We start from the raw sequence: 19,687 nt of genomic DNA on the forward strand, positions 1-19,687 counted from the left end.
AATGAGGCAGAGGAAAATTTCACACAGAATTGTGGATGGAAGCTCAGACTTCAAACTTTCAGATGATGAGGAAATAGAAAAGGTGTGGTTTCATACAGCTACAACTTTGTATTAATTATTCATTTTTATTTTGGAAAGCACCAGGGGGGCACCAACAGTGGAACCTTGTCTTCTAAAGTTTTGGACTTGACACAAGTTCAGGTAGGATTGCTGAATATCATTGTGAACGCTGGATTACAAAACACATGTTTAAGAAATAGATGTTTTTAATTTTCAATAAGGTTATTGATAAGGTTATTACTGTACCTGAGAAGGACACTGTCTGCCTGTTTATGTTAATACATTGCACATTACTAAAACTTCCTTGTGTTGAAAATTGTCAGAATACAACCACAAACTTCTGGTGTTTTTGTTTGGTTTGCTGTTTTCTTTTCTGTTTTAATTTGGAAATTTGGATGTGTGTATGTTTGTATGTCTATATATTTTTGTATATATATGTCTTGTATAGTGTATATATTATTTATTATTAATATTTTACAAAATTGGAGACAATTTTTCAAACGAAGGAACACTTTTACCATTAACTCTGACTCCTTTAAGCCTGACTCCATTTAGCCTGAGCTTATGTGGTCTGAGGCCGTTTCATCTGAATTCTGACACATGATGAAGGTCTTGCCGAGTTATGACGGAGCTTTTCCAGAGACATGATGCTTTTTCAGCTGAGGTCTGACACCTCACTCTGAGACCTGAGGATGTCCTAATATGTAAACCATGTCGCTCCGTTTGGTTTCTCTCCATCAAAACAAACTAATAGACCCCTAACTTGATCACTTCTGGATCACTTCCGGTATTAGGTACATTCCCTTTCCTTAAAAATGAAATGTTAATTTGTTTCAGAAATGGTGAAAATGTTTAATTTTTTGTAAATTTGTTTTCTTAAATCTAAATTTGTTTTGGCCTTGGTAAAAAGTGTTGTGCTGATGTATTTTTGTTTTATAAAATGTAAAAATGTTTTCCAAAATGTAAATTTGTCTCCAACTTTGTAAAAGTGTTTCATCTTTTGTAAATTTGATTTGCCCTTCAGGGCCGCCGTAGTTACCATTATTGTATAATCCTGTGAATGCTAATAAAAAACCCGACAATAAAATAAAATAAACAGAATACAGCCAGAAAGTTGAACGTTGTTCAATTTAAATTACTTTTCAATTAATTAAATATTCCAGATTGTTTTAGGTGGTTTTCATGTTGCAGTCAGGAGTTGGTCTGATGCAGAACTAGATACAAGAAATATGAAACATATAACATTTAACAATTGTTAAAATTTAAAAAACACCATGTAAGACAAAAACACAATATTTTTTTTAATTATCACATATACTTAATTTGTATTAAAATAAGTTAAAGGCTTAAATGTGTATGTCTGTGCAAGTGTTCCAAGTTATTGAAGTCTCGCGTGATTTGGAGTGCGTGAGCTCTGCGCAATGAGATCTGCAGGTAGTCCGCCATTGCTGTGTGAAGAACTCTCGGATTTGGCGTTTGGCTGTCAACAATAAACTTGAGGTGCCGGAGCGGGGCTACGAGGTCGAGTGAAAGCTCGTCGGCTGCTCCTCTAACCAGCAGTCACCCCCGTCCCTCCGTGGAGTTTACTTTCATGTGAATACAGAGCCCACGGACGAGGCAACCATGTCCAATCTCAGCAAAGGCGGCACCAAGAAGGACACCAAAATGAGGATACGGGCCTTTCCTGTAAGTGTACGCCGCAGGAGGAGCTCTGTGTAGCTGGGAGACGGGGACTCGACCACCGCGGTCTGCTGGGCTACATGCTAGAAGGCTAAGCAGCTGAGCAGTAGATAGACTTTCCAGAAACACAGTGCAGCCTTTGAATGCCCTGTGTGGCTCCCTCAGACTGGGTGGTTTAAGTGGGTGCTGTGTTTCAAAAAGGTTCATTTATGTCTTTAATTGTTAATAACGTTAAACTATCTCACAACTCCTCAGACGTTAGCTACCTGACTGGATATGCTAACGTGAGCCCTGGCCCCTGACACTTGTTGTTTTCATGGCGTTTGGGTTTCTGTGTGAAAACCCTGACGTATTAATATCTGAGCTCTAAACATCACTGACTTTTGTGCACTTAAATGTCGGTCAGCTTTCTAGAGGTTTGCAAGAAGCAGTAGCAGCAGCACCGGAGCTACAGCTTCAGTCAGATCATGCTAACAATATAACAACCTAGCTGTCCTCACAGTAGTTTTTTGGGGAATATAGCTTTTCAATGAGAGGGTCAAATCCTGTTTCTGTCATGATTTGCATGTAATTATTAAGATTCAGGAGTCTTCTCTCCACATAGCGCTCCCTTTTGTCTGAAAGTCATTGAGAGACCTCATTTATGAAGTGACCTCATTCTGCTTAAACTGATCATCAGCCTGAGAGTGAGTGGATGAACAACATCAACACACACCTTTCACGTCATGTCATTGGATTCATCTCTGGCTGGGTGCTGCTGGTGCCAGTGCATAGCTAGCTACCTTACATTCATTGTATCAGGGAGGCCTATATCTTTGCCTCCTATGAGCCTGTTGAATGTGGCCCAGTCTTGACAGTGGCTTGCTGTGAGCAGCATCTTGACATGCATGTGTTTGGGCTTGTCTGCTGAAGTCAGCACACACTGTTCCTCCCCACTTGTGGCGCCATTAATGAAGTTCCTAGTCCACAAACATGCTGAGGGGGAACAGCTTTAGTTCTAAACATGATAATTGCAGTACAATAAAGCAGAGCAGCTAAATAAGTACCATGCAGAACTGCATGTTTGTCCACATGCTGTCTGTGGTGGCTGGTAAAGGTGAAAAACCTGCAAAAGCATTTCATACTGATACTCAAATCTTGACTTATCACACTAGAGATGGGATTTATGGCTCTTTGAAGGGAACTGGATCTTGAGGCAGCCATTCCTCTCAAAGAGCTGTTTAGAAGACTGGCTCTTTGGCTCATTGTTATATTTATTAATTTTCTAGAAGTCAACTGGGGTAACTCGTTTTTATCAAGGAAACAATCACTGGCAGCAGTTATAAGATAAGATTTGGATCAGAATAATTCAAACTTTCTCATCCCACCAATATATATACTCTATGGGTGTGAATTATTCTGAAATATTGATTATAATTTCATTTGGCATTGTAAACATGCCATAAGATGGTGCAATATCCCCATGCTTCGACAGTGAGATCACTATTTTGGATTTTCCCTCACCTAAAAAACTTTGTGGCACTATAAAAACTATGCAGGCTACAGATAACTTCCATGCAAAACAACTTTACTGTAACATTTTCCACACAAGAACATTTTACCAATACAGGAAAAAAATATAAAATAAGAATTAATATATATGTATATAAAAAATATAAATACAACTAGAATAAATAAAAAATAGGACATTATAAAAAATGTGAATGCAAAATTGTACTACCCTACCTGGTGTTTCTACACCTGAACTACTTTACAAACAGGAGCTCAGCTCCTTGACTTGAATCCACATTAAAACAATGTAAACAATAACAAAGTGTAGAAGTGTGAAGAAGTGTGAACAAAAGACTCATGTGGCACGCAGGTGACACATGAAGGCAGCGTGGGCAATCTGCATATAAAAACGGCTCCCAAATGAACAGCTCACAACTGCGAATCGGTTCTCATTGTTCACTTAAAAGAGCCGTTCAAAAGACTGACTCGTACGTGGACCTCACATCTCTAAATCACACCTTGTTTAACAACTATAGTACCGATATTGCTTTAACTAAAGCTCCCAGAAGTTGCAGTAGGTTTCAGCGTGCACATAAATAGCAAATAAGGACTGTACAGTTTGTGGTACAGTTGATCTTTGCCACATTCAGAAATGTCTGGGATTATACAGTCACTTCAACTAAGATTTCTCTTGCATGGCGTTCCTTACTGTTTCACTTCAGTCAGATTTGGCAGAAATCGAGCCATGTACATGGTGCAGGGTTTGAAGATGAGAGAGATTAAACAGGTGCTACACTTCACCATATTAAGATGCACCAACTGCTACAGGGGGAAACAGAGAACCAGAGTCTCTTGGTCCACAGCCCATTGTTAGAATGGAATAATGAAACATGTTTAATGTGCATCAGCTTCACTGTTTAATTAGTGAAGGAAAAGTTGTATGTTTTGCCAATATCTAATGTTCATGCATTCACAATAATCTGTTACGATAAGGAGGTTTCTTGTTGCCAGTGAAGTAACTGTAATGTTATGATATTTGATGTGAGGCAGACAGCAGACCCTGATATCAACCAGCCATAACAAGATGGATAGGGATGAAAGTGTGGAGGAGACTCTTAAAGCTGCTGTTGGTAGGAATGGTGTAAAAAACGTTACTTTTTTTTCTGCTGGGTTTGGAGAAAAGGTCATAATGCCCATCGGTAAGTGGAGTAATTTGAGACTATTGTGAAATCTCTGCGTTTTCCAATGCCTTTGTATCAAGCAATGTTATTATTCCCCTTGTTCCCGTTATGACGGACCAATCATAGCTAATCTCCAATCCTCTGTCCTGATTGGTTAAGGGGCGGCCCCTACTACGTCCTCCGATTGGTTATGAGTCTGGCACTATCATGACTGCACACACCGGTCTGTGTTGGGGGGCTAAGAGGAACTCTGGTTGGGAGGGATAGAGTTGGCATTTGAAGTCCCTCTCTCTGAACAGATGTTTACTCTGTGACTACCAACAGCAGCTTTAAGGGTGTAGGGTAGACTTTAACTTCCTTTCTGTATTTCTTTACATTCAGAAAGCAATCCACGAATGAACTTATCAAAAATAAAAAACATCTGTATCCTGTGGTCATTGCAGGATTTTCACAAGTCATGACTTGCCTACCTTTGTGCGCTCTACATCTGTACTTTTTGCTCATGAGCAGACACTTCCACGAGCTAAAAGAAGCAAGTCAGTCGCACAACAATGACAGAGAGAGTGAGTGAGTGAGAGAGAGGTAGATTTGTGCTGCAGCGATGTGCTACACCTCTCTCCCCAACACTTGGACTCATCCTGCTCCGAGTTGAGGCAGCATGTGCTTGTGTTTAGGGAGAGTCTGTACATACTCTCATTCTCTGTGGCAATGTTGCTTTAGAAGTTCAGATCAGGTGAAAAGGTCCTCTTTTGGTGATAAGATGTGAGATCTGACAGTAAAGATGTTTTTTTCTTCACCATGTCCACTTACCCTAAACCAGAGGACAGAACTCTACAGGTGGGGGTCTGTCTGCATCAAGCCTCTTATTCTAGTAATAATAATCTAGGGTGTGCATTTTGGTCGAAATAATCATCTCATTCATCCTATCTATGGCTCTATTTTCAGATGACGATGGATGAAAAATACGTCAACAATATCTGGGACCTTCTGAAGAATGCCATCCAGGAGATTCAGAGGAAGAACAACAGCGGCCTGAGCTTCGAGGAACTGTACAGGAACGCCTACACAATGGTGCTCCACAAACACGGAGAGAAGCTGTACACGGGCCTGCGGGAGGTCGTCACTGAACATCTTATCAACAAAGTAAGAGTAACACATCTCACAGACATGTGGGAAAACACCAGGCAACACTTTACATAGGTAGGACAAGTTACGCCTGGCACACATTACATGATTCTTCAAACCTTCACACATTTAGAGACCACAAACTTGATGATAACAAAAGACAGATCGCACAAGATCTCTCTCTTCTGATCTTATAGTGTGTGGTGTGCACTACGGAGCACACCACACACTAACCGATTCTTCAGCAGAGTATCAGGTTCTTCACACTCAATACTCCAAATCTTGCGTAGTAAAACGTGACTTCGGTTTAAACAAACATGGCGGACGAACAGGAAGAAGCAATGATAAATGTTTTCAGCCTCTTACTTTCCAAAAACACACTAAAAAAAAGAAAAACGATTATGGAAACAGTCATGGAGATGGTGGGAATGTGGGTAGTGTGCATTACATTGCGAGTTGAATTCATTACAGCGGTGAGTTTTCGCCAGCGCCATGTTTTTGTTTGTTTTTACTTCCTTTCCATCAATCAGCTGAGTCAGCTTGTGTCTTGATTGGCTTTTGCTCCGGTACACGTGACATTACACACCTGCTCTCGGAGCATCCCACACACTACAGGATTTTTAGTCACAAATATTAAACATGTTCATTATTTCCAATCTCTCCTTCTGACACCTTCCGAGCGGCTCCGACCGAACAGAATCACTCTTAACACACCCCACACCACCCCACCCCACACCACACCACACCACAGGAAAATCAGACACCATGTCGTTTGCAAATCTCAGACAATCAGGCCTTTGCTGGCTTTGATCGTAAGGGGGAGATCGGGACAAAATTCAGCCCGATTATCCTGTAGTGTATACCTGCCTTTAGGGTGACAACATTAGCGTTAACTTGATTGAGATTTTGAAATTTCATGAAGTGCCCTTTTATACAGAGAGAGATTATTTTCATAAGCCATTTGTATCATCGAGAAGCAACCTTGCTTCCTCCCTCTATCAACATAAAGTATGTCAAACAGAAGGGTGCTCCTCTTCAGCCTGTTTAATTTGGCACTTCCAATCAGGCAATCGCATTTAATGTGAAGCAGTGACACCCTGCTCACAGGATCACTCAAAACATGCTTGTACTTACATTTCTTCTTTTAATTAAAGTTCACTTCTATTCCATTCGGCTTGAAGCAGAAAACATCCGCTCTTTACTTTAAGAGGAGACTTTCTTCATTAAGTTATTGAGCTGAATTTAAGCTGGAGTGTTCATCTTCTGAAGCCTGCTTCAGGCAGGACAAAAATCATTGAAAGGAGGTTTGTGTATTAATATTACTGCTCGGCCAGTAGCTTGTCCTCGCAAAATAAGACACCAAAGAAAACATGAGCTGTCTGAGAGGCAGCTGAGGGAAACAATCTCAGGGGTTGTTACTCTCTCACAGGTTGTTACCTACACCTTGAAAGATGGAAGGTTTCTGCAGTCAGACCTCTCTATTGCTGTGCTTGTCTATGAATCACTCATGTTAGTGGAGTCAGGAAAGAATCTATTTTTAAGTGACACAATTGACTTGAACTGGTTCTCTAACTCTAATATTTATTTGTTTTCAGATTCATGCTGACAAGTGAGGGAAGCAATCTGTTTTTGAATAATTGTCACTTTTTGTTGCGTATAATTCGTAACAAATGAAGTTTGGCTTTAGAATTGGAATTTGGAAGTACACAGAGACCAAGTGAGCAATACATCATCAGTCTGCTGTTGAATAGCTGCCAAGAGAGTTTTACATATTAATTGAATTCATAAAATCAACTTGGCAGGTTGAGTGAATTAGCATTCAGGATATGTCAACAAGCAACAGTTTAAAGAGAGCCATCTGACACCTGAGTGTGTTTTTATTAGAAAGTACTGAAGAAGTAATCACTTTCATTAAAAGAAAACTTCATGTCGCTTTCAAATCTACAAACCTTACTCAACACTTCAGTCAGGATCAAGAGTTGAAAACTACTCAGAGGTGATCCTTTTTTTACGCTTCTCGTTAGATGTTATAGACATACTAACTGTCAGCGTGTTCTCGTGGGACTTTCTGATCTTTGGGTTACACAACTATTGAACACTTTCTGATGGAAGGATTCAGATTTCTCCATTTCCAGTACCGACGGACATGACAGCAAGAGCATTTAGAGGCAACACTTAACTTTCTCCTCTCGAGAAGGCCGTGAGGATGGGAGCATTGCTTTTCCGCTGGCCCTCCATGGCAGTGTTCATCAGCTTGAAATGAGGGACAACACTTCAGGGAATGCAGAATACACAGACTTTTTTCAAATGAATGTACAGGTTTTATTATATAATGAAACTGAAGTGTAAGAGTCGTCAAAAAAGATTCACATAAGAGCAGCTTTGTCTTAACAGCAGAATGCAACAAAACTAAACACCTAAAGCCATGGTGCGCTATGAATGTTCCCAATGAGTGTGAATCGAAGGCTTTTTTAGATTTCTGGGTTGTTCATCCATCCTAAAATTTGATCTGAGTGTATTTAAAAACACGGATGAGGCCATGAGGGTTGATGGTGTGTTTGAGCAGAAGCAGAGATGATTATTCATTCTGTCTGTCCAGAAGTAGATAAAAGGGGAGGTCGATGTGACCTTATGAATCCAACTCTACAGTGACATTAATAGTGCTGAGTCACACTGCAGTGTGACTTTTAGCAGGCTGTTTTATGCCTGACTAGCACAGAACAGGTGTAAAAGAAGCAGCAAAGTAGGATCACAATAAAGGCGTGCCAGAATAACAAATCCAAAAATGCGAGCGTCAGATCGATCGGGGAGCTTTTCTCACATTTTCTGTCATCTGTTATCGATACTGCAGATTGTGGTGCCTCATGCTTTTGTGTTTGTCTCCTCCAAAGGTTCGAGAAGATGTCCTCAACTCCTTAAACAATAACTTTCTTCAAACCTTAAATCAGGCATGGAATGACCATCAAACAGCCATGGTGATGATCAGAGACATCTTGATGTACATGGTGAGAACATGATGATTTCTGGGAGTTTAGTAAACACGTGACATAAATGCTTCGGCTTCTACTATGTTTATGAGAACCAGGAAATGATGCTGACACGTGACTGTGACATGATTAAGCTTCATTCACACAAATTGATAGCTGCTGCTTCACTATGAGAGTGTGCTAACAGTTCTATAAGGCACTAAACTCTGTGTTACATATGCAGCCAGTGCCATCATATGTGTAGGAGATGTTATTTGCATTTGAAGTGTTCTTATTATGTCATCTCTGAGACAGAAATTATTCCCTGTAACAGCTGATCTTATCAGTATATCCGTTGTTATGTCAAAACATGTGAGGCTGAAGGCTGGGTCAAGAAGTAATACTGACATTAAACTAACCACATGATTAGATACTTCATGAAGAGTTCATAAGAGGACATTTTTTATGAATTTTAGAATAATACGTGTTGAAATATATAATCAAGTATATAAAAGTAACAATGTCTGTTTGATATCCAGTGTTGTTATTTTTCTGTGTGTCCTACAGGACCGGGTGTATGTACAGCAGAACAACGTAGAGAACGTCTACAACCTGGGCCTTATCATCTTTAGGGATCAGGTGGTTCGTTACGGCTGCATCAGAGACCACCTCCGGCAGACATTGCTGGACATGATCGCACGAGAGAGGAAGGGAGAGGTGGTAGACAGGTACCAAAAAAACTCATAGACATCAATCAGTGCTTGATGGTTTAATCGAATGTCATTTAGTGCTGACAGCTTCATGTTACTTTCATCCGCACTGTTGTGAAGGAATTTAATATATTCCTTCAGTTTTATAATAAAAGAAAAAGTTAAACCATCATCTGTCAACAGAGCTGGACGAGAGGCATGCTTTTGACCTTACAATGAAAGAGCTGTCAAGTTTATATGAAAAACAGTTCTGACAGGATGATCATTAAAAATAGACACAGATACTTCAAAGAATTGACTTTTATTCTCTCAGCCTTCTGCACTGGGATTTGTTTTAATTTTGGTGTTTGTTTTATGCACAAACTTTCAAAAGTTATCAGATGTGAAATTAAAATCTGGATAGTTTGGTGGGTTTTGTGTAATATTGAAGTTTGTTTTTACAGTTTTGACTGATTATGCTTCACATTTGCTCTGCTTCTCCAGGGGGGCCATTAGAAACGCTTGCCAAATGTTAATGATCCTCGGCCTTGAAGGGAGATCTGTTTATGAAGAAGACTTTGAGGCGCCTTTCTTAGAAATGTCTGCAGAATTTTTCCAGGTTTGTCAGAGAATGCCCTGACTGTTCAGTTTTAGTCTTTAATTTTGATCCCTATTAGACGAATATACTGTAAATAAAATTTAGTACTCATCTAATTGATTTTCAAAACATGGAAATAGCCTTTCAGGAGCACTTCTGTCATGTATAACCCTTGAGTGTTTCTTGTTTTCACACAGATGGAGAGCCAAAAGTTCCTCGCAGAAAACAGTGCCAGTGTGTATATAAAAAAAGTAGAAGCCAGAATCAATGAAGAGATTGAGCGAGTGATGCACTGCCTAGACAAATCCACAGAGGAGCCCATTGTCAAGGTGGTGGAACGGGAGCTCATTTCCAAACACATGAAAACCATCGTAGAGATGGAGAACTCCGGCCTGGTGCACATGCTTAAAAATGGCAAAACTGACGGTAAGACTGCTGCAGGCTTCTATTACATGGGACTTCCACCAGATCCGTGTCCGCTACGTCTCCGATTCGCTGCGTCCGGCTCCGTGCTCTCTCGTCCGTCAACACCCACCGGTTGTGTTTTCAGAATGCAGCATGGAGCAGGACTGCCAGACAGCTGGAGTCATGTGACCGAGGTTTTCCCAAGGCAAACACTGAATCAAGGATTCTCCTCCTCCTCTCCTCATCCATGTTGTCTTTATCAGCCTCTGAAAATCTCTGACTTGATGACTCCAGGCCTGCCTTCGCTCTAAATTACAATTTTTGTAATAGTTAAGTTAAAAACGATCTGGTGATAACACAGTGTTTTATTCTGAAAATGAACCAGGTTTTTATTTTGTTTTGGTGCCTGACTTCCTGTCCTGCTCCATCTGCTCTTTGCTGAATTGATGCGTTGTGCTCCAGCGTCCGGCAAGAATAGAAAGCTTGCGTATCTGATCCGTTGCGTTCTGACCTGCCGGGTCAGAGACGCAACCCGGAACGCAACGGAGCGGATCCAGTGGGGGTTAACACAATGACTGGAATAGAAACCTATCAGATCCGGTGCCGTGACGGATCGGAGATGGACCGGACACGGATCTGGTGGAATTTGGCCTTTAGTTTTGCTACAGTCCTTCAGCATCTGTAGATAGACCTGTAGTGATGTCGCTGCCAAGACTGAGCCTGCACACTGTACAATCAAAGTGTAAGTGTCACTCAAACAGAGAGGTGGATGTACCAGGAACCATATAAATGTCACTTGCAAGAGATTAATAATTTACCAGGTCATAAATGTGATCACAATGTTCCCCTTCCTGATGTTACAAACATGAAGATTGGAGGGATGTCATTTCAATGATAAAATTTAGATGACACTCAGACTGCAGTGTTGTATCTTCAGTCATGATGAAGTGATGAAAGTGTTACCTTGAGCACACTAGAGGTATTTTAGTCCATGCTACACAAATCAGCCTCCTCCTCAGCAGATCTCAGCTGCTCTAACCTTTTTTCATCTGTGTGTTTGTGTGTGTGTGTTCGTGCTTCATCACAGATTTGGCGTGCATGTACAAGCTATTCAGCAGGGTTCCTAATGGACTGAAGACCATGTGTGAGTGCATGAGCTCGTACCTGCGGGAGCAAGGAAAGGCCTTGGTGTCAGAGGAGGGAGAGGGAAAGAACCCTGTAGACTACATCCAGGTATGACGGCACATAAGAGTGCAGTGATGTTCTTTCAGAGCCGACTGTAACCTTAGACCACATATATTTGGGGTTAATGTAAGAAAAACCGACAGTCCTACCATCTAACCTTAGAGACGAAGCAGTCATTTCTCCTAACACTTTAGCGTGCAAAGCTTTAACAAAAATATGCTTTTACAACCTCCCAGAGGAGAGTAACTGCTCTGACCCCCAGCGTCTGTGGCTACAGTGAGCCCTGCCCTCAACCACACTGTGTTTCTGCACTTCACTGAATAACATGTGAGGTCATCGCAGCGACCAGACAGAAGGCGCTTCACAGAAATTCTCTCGATGTCCATTTTTCAGTACCTTTGAAGCTACTGTGTAAAATAGTTTCTGTGGTTTGCACTTCCACTCCTATGCTCATGTTCTGGCTCTCTTCCAACTGACAGTTGTCCACATTTTTGAGTTTTGCTTTTCCTTCACTGAAGCCTCTGTTGGAACTGTAGTCACTGTGGTAAGCTACTGCTCAGTAACCTGCTGCTGTGTTATCCCTCCTCATCCCTGCACCCTTGCCTCCTTCCTGCAGGGTTTGCTGGACCTGAAGTCACGATTTGACCGTTTCCTGCAGGAGTCGTTCAATAATGACAGACTCTTCAAACAAACCATTGCAGGAGACTTTGAGTACTTCCTCAATCTCAACTCTCGCTCCCCGGAGTACCTCTCACTCTTTATTGATGACAAACTAAAGAAAGGAGTAAAAGGGGTACGCATCTTTATTCTTCTAACAAACAATCCCATTGATTTATTTGATTCATTAAGTTCAAATAATTTGTTGTGGTTTCTTCAAAGTCAATTTCCAGTCATGTTTGGTTTTCAGTTTATGACTCTCCTTTAATGTACATGATATTGTTCTTTGGTCCAGTTGACAGAGCAGGAAGTAGAGTCTATACTGGACAAGGCTATGGTGCTATTCCGCTTCATGCAGGAGAAGGACGTGTTTGAGAGGTACTACAAGCAGCACCTTGCCCGCAGGCTGCTCACCAACAAGAGCGTGTCAGACGACTCTGAGAAGAACATGATCTCAAAGCTCAAGGTGAGCCGGAGTGTGACATAACCATGTTTAGTTCTTTTCAGTGAAATAATGAGCATTAGCTTTGTGTGATGCTGCCTGAATGAAAAACCTTGAAGAGAACTTTCACTTCAGTTTCACATATTTTTTTAATAACTTCCCATTCAATCCTTGACACCTTCTTTTCACAGTCCACTGACAATAAAAGCTGTTATCTAATTTGTAGAGCAACTTTGTACAATCTGGTGAAAAAGTATCTAGAAGTGGTGATGATGATCTAAGCTTTATTCAATAAAAATATGTGCTACAAAAGAAGTTAAGTATAGAGGAAACACGCTGTAAGGAGGCTGTTTTCATTAGATGCTGTTATTCATTGAAAAGATAAGTTGACCACTGTGTGAGCTTTGAATTTTTCTAAATCTCTTTCGATGAACTGAATGTGATCTTTCATATGGTCTTCATTTCTCAGACGGAGTGCGGCTGTCAGTTCACCTCGAAGCTGGAGGGCATGTTCAGGGATATGAGCATCTCCAATACCACCATGGATGAGTTTAGACAACATCTACAGACCACCGGGGTGAGGGAACGCCACACGCCACAACTCATTCTGTCAGAATAATGAGCCCACTTGCTATCTCTGATCAGTACATAGCCTCCTAACTGCCTGAGCAATGCTGCATCGCTCTGTTCTAATTAAATACCTAACTATCCGTATCTCATGAATACATGCTGCTAATTTCTGTCTTGTGCTGCTCTGTCACATGGCTTCTTGTCATTTGCCTCTGACTGTGTTTTCAATTGTAATTTCCTGGAGTAAGCGTGATGCACAAAACATCCACAACAGGGATTATTAAACAATAAATGCGTCAGTGCTCTCTGGTAATTTGTCAGATTAGGTTTCCTTTTTTTTTGAGCAGCATCAAAAATGTTATGTTAGCAGTGAGCAGTAGGATCTGATTAAATCAGCTCAGACTGAAACCTGCTTGTTTGTTCAAACCTCAGGTATCACTCGGTGGAGTCGATCTCACTGTGAGAGTCCTGACCACAGGATACTGGCCAACACAATCAGCTACACCCAAGTGCAACATCCCCCCTTCACCGCGACATGCATTCGAAGTCTTTAGAAGGTCAGTCTGTCTTCAACTTTTGCACATAATTAACATTCCCCTTTATGTGTAATGTCACATTTCTGAAATGTCTCTCTGTATGATCCCAGAAAGTCCTCAAGCTTACATTTATAGGTTGTAATATTTCCTCTCTGCTTGTAGGTTTTATCTTGGTAAACACAGCGGCAGACAACTCACACTGCAGCACCATATGGGCTCTGCAGATCTAAACGCCACCTTTTACGGTCCCATCAAAAAGGTACGAGCCAGTGAAAAACAGAACATCAGCACTTAGTTTCAAATACTTTGTGCTGTGATTGTGCTGTACAACACTTCTGCTAACGCTTTTTTAAGGATATGTTGCAAAGATTTACAAGCACAAGATTTCACCTGAACTTTACTCATGAACGTGAGGCTAAATACCTTGTAACATATTTGTGAATAGACAGACTAATGCACAGTTCAAATAAAAGCAAAGACAACTTTTGATTGACTGATAAAATATAAGTATTTAGTCCTCTACAGCGTGGTAACGCAGCTCCACTCTCATCACTCCTTTGTTCTTTCATAATGATCCCACAACAGCATAACATTAGTGTTTTCAGGTTCTGCAGTTGTGACATTCATATTGAATGCAAGACATTTTTGTAGCATAAATATCACAACCTTCACCAGCAGTATGAAAAGGCCTATTAGTGTTAAGTAGTTGTGATCACTTTGCTTTTGAAGAAGATAACTGGACTGAGCAACAAGAAGTTTTTCTATTTATTGGGCCTCCAAAAGAAAAGTAATTTTTTGTGCATGTGAACTAAGACACCTGTTTTTAGATTATGTTTGTTTTTATTCCCCAAACTTGCACAAAGGAGGACGGGTCAGAGGTCGGGGTAGGAGGAGCTCAGGTTACAGGATCCAACACCAGGAAGCACATTCTGCAGGTCTCCACCTTCCAGATGACCATCCTCATGCTTTTTAACAACAGAGAGAAGTCCACTTTTGAGGTACAGTACAGCTACATAATCTTCCTCTTACATGTGCCCTGCGAAATAACTTTTAATTTCATTTTAATTTGATGATTAGACCATGATCACATGGTATGGAGCCGCAGAACATAAATTACAAATAACAAAACAGTATAATGATGGCTCAGGGAATGGTTGAAGTACAGCAGATCTTACTTAAACAAAGGAAGGACATTCTTCAGAAAAGCCTCTAATTTACAGATAAGTTTTGGCTTGTCTGATTGCAAAAGTAGAATTAGCTTAAACACAGAGGGACGTTTGAAATAATACCTGGGTATGAACCTCTCTCCATTATTCAGAATGCTTGTGTTCTTGCATTTAAACAAAATATGGTCCTCATCGCCCACACGATTATCATGACAAAGGTTTCAAATCCTATCTTTTCTATCCAAGCCTTTATACCTTCCAGTGACCTTAGGGATCCTGGTGTTATTCGTTCTAAAATCACAGATAACCTGTCTATACTTCTGGTTTTCAAATTACAAATATTTTTCTAGTTTTACATCTCGTTTAAATTGTACATATAAATCACGTGATGTCATTTTATCCAGTTAATAACAGCCAGTTGATCAACAGTTGTCAGTATCAGCAGGAAAGCGTCGTCAATGCAAGTACCATTCTTTATATCCATGTTTTTGTTCCATTGTAACCCTGAATCTGATCTCTCCACCCTGTAGGAGATCCAGCAAGAGACGGACATCCCAGAGAGGGAGCTTGTTCGGGCGTTGCAGTCTTTGGCCTGTGGGAAACCCACCCAGAGAGTCCTCACCAAGGAGCCTAAATCCAAGGAGATAGAGAATGGCCATGTGTTTACAGTCAATGACCAATTTACCTCCAAACTCCACCGTGTCAAGATCCAGACAGGTACATTAGATCATAAGATTAAAATTATATTTAACAGACTTAATTTCTGATGCATTGTTGATATAAATGCAGAGCCTGGGCTTTCTGAAGATTGAAGAGATTTGAATCAAATAAACCCTCTGTGCTGCACTAGCAGATACACTTAGTAAATATCACCTCAGCTCATCAGAGTGTACGTAGAACACTTCGTCAGAACATGTATTACTTTAATCACACCATCTTTTTTTTGCATTATTTTTCTTTATTGTGCACCATCCAGTGGCTGCCAAACAGGGTGAGTCAGACCCAGAGAGGAAGGAGACACGGCAGAAAGTGGACGATGATAGAAAGCATGAGATTGAAGCTGCCATTGTTCGCATCATGAAGTCAAGGAAGAAGATGCAGCACAATGTCCTAGTAGCAGAGGTATGTCCGCTGTAACATTTGAATTTGTTCCTTCATCAGCATAATTCCCCCTTTTCGTGTTTAGTGACTGCAGCCCCTAGATGGGCAAAAAATACAAATCAAGTTTCTTGTTAAAAATCTGTGAATAATTAAAAACATGTTTCTGTTTCTGTGTCTTTGTCTCTGCAGGTAACGCAGCAGTTGCGAGCACGATTTCTCCCTAGTCCTGTAGTAATCAAGAAGCGCATCGAAGGACTCATTGAGCGAGAATATTTGGCACGAACACCAGAGGACCGAAAAGTGTACACCTATGTAGCATAAAATTCAATGCAAGCTTAAATGGAGTTAAAAACAACTGAGAGCCTTGTTTTTGGTGGACTGCCATGGGTTTGAACGAACATGGAAGTGCTTTCATCGTTGATTCTGGGAAACACTGGGAAGCTTAACTTTTCTTCCATGAAAATGTGTAAAAGAAAAAAAAGCGTCATGTACAAGCTGGGGAAGTATTCTAGCATTGTTAGATTACTTCTGCTGAGAAAAGAGAAAGGAGTGGATCTAGTTTTGTACAAAATCATGTTTTATGTGGCCTTCGGAGAGAATTGGGCGAGCCTGTCTGACAATTACTTATATGATGCTGAGAATGAGAGTGAACATGTTTAAGCATAAGTGGCAACATGGAGACCAAGAAAACATTTGAATCACTCCCCTGTTTTTAATGTTGATGCCAATGTGTTCTGTTGTTTTTTTTTTTTTCCTTATTTTTTTTTTTTAACTTTTTTTTTGTGGCACATTGATGGCTGTACAGATGGACAGACACTCTTGGCCCCTTCCTCTCAAAGGTTTTAAATTGAAAGAAGAGGAGGAAGTGGTGACTGATATAGACCTGGTTTTAAACGGCTGCACAAGAACATTTTGAGTACTTGAGAATTCATGACGAGTGCTTAACTTGCGCTGCATTTATGTCTGTTTTTTGAGGTTGTTTTAATATCTGATACAAACTAAGTGCACCTCACATAGCTAAAATATTTAATGTCATTTTCAATGTTTTAGCCAGGTCTGTACTAGTGTCTAGTACATAAAGAGATCAAGAGCTGCAGCTTCACAGCATGTTTTTATCTAGTGGATCGATCAGGGGAATACGACACACAAAAGCTCCATAAACAGTGTTTGGTCTCTCGTGACACATTTTTCACTTAAGGCCTGCTGTATGATCGGCCAATAAATGTATCTCCTCTCTTTGAATGGAAGGTTCTCTTGTGGTGCAGGTTTCAAAGAGGATTTTTTTTTGTCATTCTTGACTGCATTTTGAACGGGTGAAACCAGTCCAGCACCATGTTCTAATGTGTACAAATTGTAAAATATTAATTGTACTCACTGCAAAGGTGGATTGTACAGGGCCTTGTTTTCATCATATTAAATGTAGAATAAAAAAGTGTAGGGATGGAGTTCTTCATCTTTTAACGCTGTTCAAGAAAAGGCCTCTGCAGAAATGCTGGCCTCTCTGAGCGTAACTAAACCTTAAGTAAACAGGCAGCCACAGTCAAAATCATCAAGCTCACGAGGAACTGCTCCTTCAATCAACATGATTTAGTGATTGTGGTGCAGTTTGTTGAGCATTGTTAAGACTCATTGCGGTGGGGATTCAGCTGTATAGTTTATATGGTAATGACTCATTGAGAGGTGTTCTGGATATCTGACCTCTGATATAAGATAAGTGGAAACAAGTGGACAAGCCCCAAAATGTATAAAACTTCACTTGATATGGGATGTTTAAGAAGGATACCAAAATTAGATGATAAATACTCTGATTACATATGTGGAAGCAGATAAAGTGAACTTTTCAGCTGGAAAAGTATTTGTATTGTGAACCAATACAAGTCACTCATGAGGCTGCTTTCTTTAAATGAAAATCAAGGAAGGCATTTGTAAGATTGTTTATGCTTTGAACCAATTTTTGTACCAACCATCCTCTGCTTAGCTATAATGCTATGTTATAGGTATTGTAGACAATGTGGAGAGAATTTTAAAACTATGGAGTCAGTATGCTCTGCTTGGACATAGAGATATCATTTTTAAACCACCATAGTATTTTTTTTATGTTACATTTTCTTAGGTTTTCTTTTTAAGAATTCAAAGTGGGGCATTTTAGAATTTACATAATGGTATGTCCATGTCTTACATGGTCACTAAAACAGCACCAATAAAAACATCCCATGCTCTTACATAAATATATATAATAAAATGAAGGTAATTTATGAAACTGCTAACTAATATAATAATGATTTTTAATTTTATGCTAATTTTGATTCAGTGATTTGTTTTCTTATTTTTTTTAAATGTATTTAATAATATCTATATATTACATGTTTTATTCTTGGATAACAGTCTGTAAGCCCCTTAGGATCAAAGTATCTTCTTTTTGTTGACAGACCAAATGGGGCATTACTGGATGAAATACTAAAAGGAAATCAAACTGAAAATTAAAAATAACATGAAAAACTGAAAGGGTTGAAAAGAAAAGCAGGATAAACCAACATTTTATCCCTAATAATGGGCGTAAAATATTTGCAGGATTATAGCACATTATTACATGGTTTCTTTTAGTATATTGTATTTATTCAGATGGCACTTTATATAATAGAGTATTGTATTTAATGAAGCCAGTGTTAGAGGGCATCATTAATTGTGGATACACCCAGGCTGTATATCAAGACTAACAAAACACAGGTAGACAATATCAAGACTAACAAAACACAGGTAGACAATATCAAGACTAACAAAACACAGGTAGACAATATCAAGACTAACAAAACACAGGTAGACAATATCAAGACTAACAAAAGACAGGCAGACAATATCAAGACTAACAAAACAGGCAGACAAAATCAAGAGTAACAAAACAGAGACAAAGCAAGACTAACAAAACACAGGCAGACAATATCAAGACTAACAAAACATAGGCAGACAATATCAAGACTAACAAAACACAGGCAGACAATATCAAGACTAACAAATAACAGGCAGACAATATCAAGACTAACAAAACACAGGCAGACAATATCAAGAGTATCAAGACTAACAAAACACAGGCAAACAATATTTAGATTAACAAAACACAGGCAGACAATATCAAGGGTAACAAAACAGGCAGACAATATCAAGACTAACAAAACATAGGCAGACAATATCAACACTAACAAATAACAGGCAGACAATATCAAGAGTAACAAAACACAGGCAGACAATATCTAGACTAACAAATAACAGGCAGACAATATCAAGAGTAACAAAACGCAGGCAGACAATATCAAGAGTTTCAAGACTAACAAAACACAGGCAGACAATATCTAGACTAACAAAACACAGGCAGACAATATCAAGACTAACAAAATACAGGTTGACAAAATCAAGATTAACAAAACACAGGCAGACAATATCAAGAGTAACAAAACACAGGCAGACAATATCAAGAGTAACAAAACATGTGAAGACAATATCAAGACTATCAAGACTAACAAAAGACAGGCAGACAATATCAAGACTAACAAAACACAGGCAGACAATATCAAGACTAACAAAACACAGACAGACAATATCAAGACTAACAAAACACAGGCAGACAATATCAAGACTAACAAAACACAGGCAGACAATATCAAGACTAACAAAACACAGGCAGACAATATCAAGACTAACAAAACACAGGCAGACAAAATCAATACTAACAAAACGTGTCTTTGAAAAGTTGGAGATCAATAAAAAGCCAGTTGTCTTGCTTCAAAGCGAGTTGTTTAGGAGAGTAATACTCTTAACAAACACTGTATTTAATTCACAG

The 19,687-nt window shown here is 39.7% G+C and overlaps 1 protein-coding gene across 2 annotated transcripts; it reads left to right on the forward strand.

Moving 5' to 3' along the window:
- The first annotated feature begins 1,481 nt into the window (after positions 1–1,481).
- On the forward strand, positions 1,482–17,297 carry cul3b (cullin 3b). 2 transcript variants are annotated; one of them, XM_034701157.1, is made up of 16 exons: positions 1,482–1,746; positions 5,358–5,555; positions 8,429–8,542; positions 9,071–9,231; positions 9,697–9,811; positions 9,988–10,216; positions 11,283–11,428; positions 11,997–12,173; positions 12,333–12,503; positions 12,949–13,056; positions 13,482–13,606; positions 13,748–13,844; positions 14,449–14,583; positions 15,282–15,468; positions 15,728–15,873; positions 16,042–17,297. In XM_034701157.1, the coding sequence occupies exons 1-16, from the start codon at positions 1,684–1,686 to the stop codon at positions 16,171–16,173; spliced, it is 2,304 nt and encodes a 767-aa protein (XP_034557048.1). In that variant the 5' UTR covers positions 1,482–1,683; the 3' UTR covers positions 16,174–17,297. The 2 variants fall into 2 exon arrangements, with proteins under 2 accessions (XP_034557048.1, XP_034557050.1); XM_034701159.1 differs by having other exon boundaries at positions 14,452–14,583.
- Positions 17,298–19,687: the final 2,390 nt, after the last annotated feature.

The sequence above is a fragment of the Notolabrus celidotus genome, chromosome 14 (genome assembly GCF_009762535.1).
Source record: "Notolabrus celidotus isolate fNotCel1 chromosome 14, fNotCel1.pri, whole genome shotgun sequence".
Taxonomy (NCBI): Eukaryota; Metazoa; Chordata; class Actinopteri; order Labriformes; family Labridae; genus Notolabrus; species Notolabrus celidotus.